At 34.7% G+C, this 2,081-nt stretch overlaps 1 protein-coding gene across 1 annotated transcript; it reads right to left on the bottom strand.

The window, feature by feature from the left end:
• Window positions 1-289: 289 nt before the first annotated feature.
• LOC139848238 (major allergen Pru ar 1-like) lies at window positions 290-1,517 on the bottom strand. Its single transcript, XM_071837974.1, is given in 3 exon segments — window positions 290-732; window positions 735-784; window positions 1,276-1,517. Coding segments are annotated over 3 exon segments (486 nt in total). The 5' UTR covers window positions 1,460-1,517; the 3' UTR covers window positions 290-480.
• Window positions 1,518-2,081: the final 564 nt, after the last annotated feature.

Here is a 2,081-nt window from a genome sequence, read left to right as displayed (position 1 = left end):
TAACGAATTAACTATTGAGCATAAGTAGATCGCACTTGTTTTCAAGTAAATCACAACTACTAAAATGATTGTTAAATAACACTACAATCACCAGCAGTTACTCGCTAATCGCTATAATATTAAAAAGTACACTAACTGTATTTTGATCGTCAGTGACGAGTGACTCAATTGCACCATGATAGATCCACTCCTGGTTGCGTTTATACTCGTTTTTGTGTCCATGACGCTATATAGCTCAAGAGCGGTTAAACATAAGTGTGCGAAGAATATCCACTAACAAAAACATCAATATATAATCATATAATCATAATCCTTGTTTCATATAATCATAATCCTTTATTGTAACATACAATACAACTCGGAACATATATAGCTTATGAAATATAGTACAACACTGCAACATGACAAGAAATGTAAAGTGCCAAATGATGGATGAACACATACAATTTATTAAGTCTGAAAAATATAAATAGTTCTTTCTTAATTGGCCAAGAGGTAAGCCTCGATGGCCTTGAAGAGTCCGGCAGCCTTATCTTTGCCAGCTTTGATTTGTTCTTCCGGAATCGTAACATCGCCTTTACAGGTGTAAATACTTGTATTTTTAACAATGCAACCTCCTTCAGCCGTTGGAACGATCTTGAGGTGATAAGAGATCGACTCCAACGGGTCAGCTAGTACATCGCCTTCGATCTTGAGGTGATAAGAGATCTTGAGGTGTAAATACTTATCATGTTGTCTTTGTCCACAGCGTCAATCTTGTGCTTCACACTCTTGAATTGGCTTCCTACAAATTCCGTTAAAAATAATTTTGTCCGACTAGTCATAGAGATCGACTAGTCATAGAATCGATTTTGTGAAATTTGTCCCATTTTTAGAAAGGCAAGCATACACACACAACACGCTTTTTTACACGAATATATACATAATCTCCACTTCAAAATTATTGAAATAACTGTTAGGACTAAAAGTTCTATGCAAGGACCAAAAGTTCAATGCAGACACGTTGTTAGCATATTGATTGGGGTTCTGAGTTCCTTCTAAGAGGTGTCAGGTACCTCACTGTACAAATTTTTTTTATTTGTTTTCCTGTTTTTATATCCAAACATTAATCCCAATTGCTACTATAGGACGGAAACTTATACATAACCAATTTGTCTTATAAATTTGTATGCAGACATTATTTATTTATTTTTTTAGCGTGGGATGAGTTTGCACCCAATAAATATACTAGCAAGAAACTAAAAATTACAATGCACATAAAGACGTATGAATTACCTTCACCAAAAGTGATGAGCTTAACAGTTCCAACGCCACCATCTCCTTCAACGATCTCAATGCTCTTCATTGCTTGAGGAACGATCTTTGGGATAAGTGTATCGCCATCAAGAATGAAAGATTGGTACAACTTGGCTGCGGGAACCGCGGTTTCGACTTCCATGTCATAAGTAGTGATACCCATATTCACTTAATTTCGAATTTATGTCTAGTTTACTACAAATATGTTCAGAAAAGAAAAGAAAAAAAAAAAGAATGAGAAATGCAAGTGTTTTGGTGTGAGAAATAAGAGTAGTAGTAGAGGATACTTGTAGTGACTAACATGCAGTGAGAATAGGAGGTGGTCCTCACATTGACAAATATGAGACATATATGCCGAAAAAATCCTTACTTTGACTATAATAAAATTATGACTTTTTGTTTCGTACGACTAAGTCCGAATTCGAAAGTCTACTTTTTATATGTAATTAATTAATTTAGAACTTTTAGATTGTATAGCTTTTCATGTGAGTACCACTCTTTTTTGTCATGTAAAGAATAATTCATTTATCCGAATTCAATCATTTTCAATATGAAGCTCATGAAGTGTATAACTAGATTGTACTTGTTGCTAACGCTTAACAGTAGCACTTCGAGTTTAGCTAGTTTTACTGCTACAGTTGAGTATGTATTTTCGCCCTTCACTGGAAGTTGAGTATGTATCGTCCGCCCTTTATATGTTATGCGGTTTCAGTGTTAAAAGATCTTAAGGACATGTTGTGAGATGTCTGTTTAAGAAGTATTATAGTTTACCACTAGCACTTGTA

The sequence above is a fragment of the Rutidosis leptorrhynchoides genome, chromosome 5 (genome assembly GCF_046630445.1).
Source record: "Rutidosis leptorrhynchoides isolate AG116_Rl617_1_P2 chromosome 5, CSIRO_AGI_Rlap_v1, whole genome shotgun sequence".
NCBI classification, from domain to species: Eukaryota; Viridiplantae; Streptophyta; class Magnoliopsida; order Asterales; family Asteraceae; genus Rutidosis; species Rutidosis leptorrhynchoides.
This window is presented reverse-complemented; position numbering and strand designations above follow the sequence as displayed.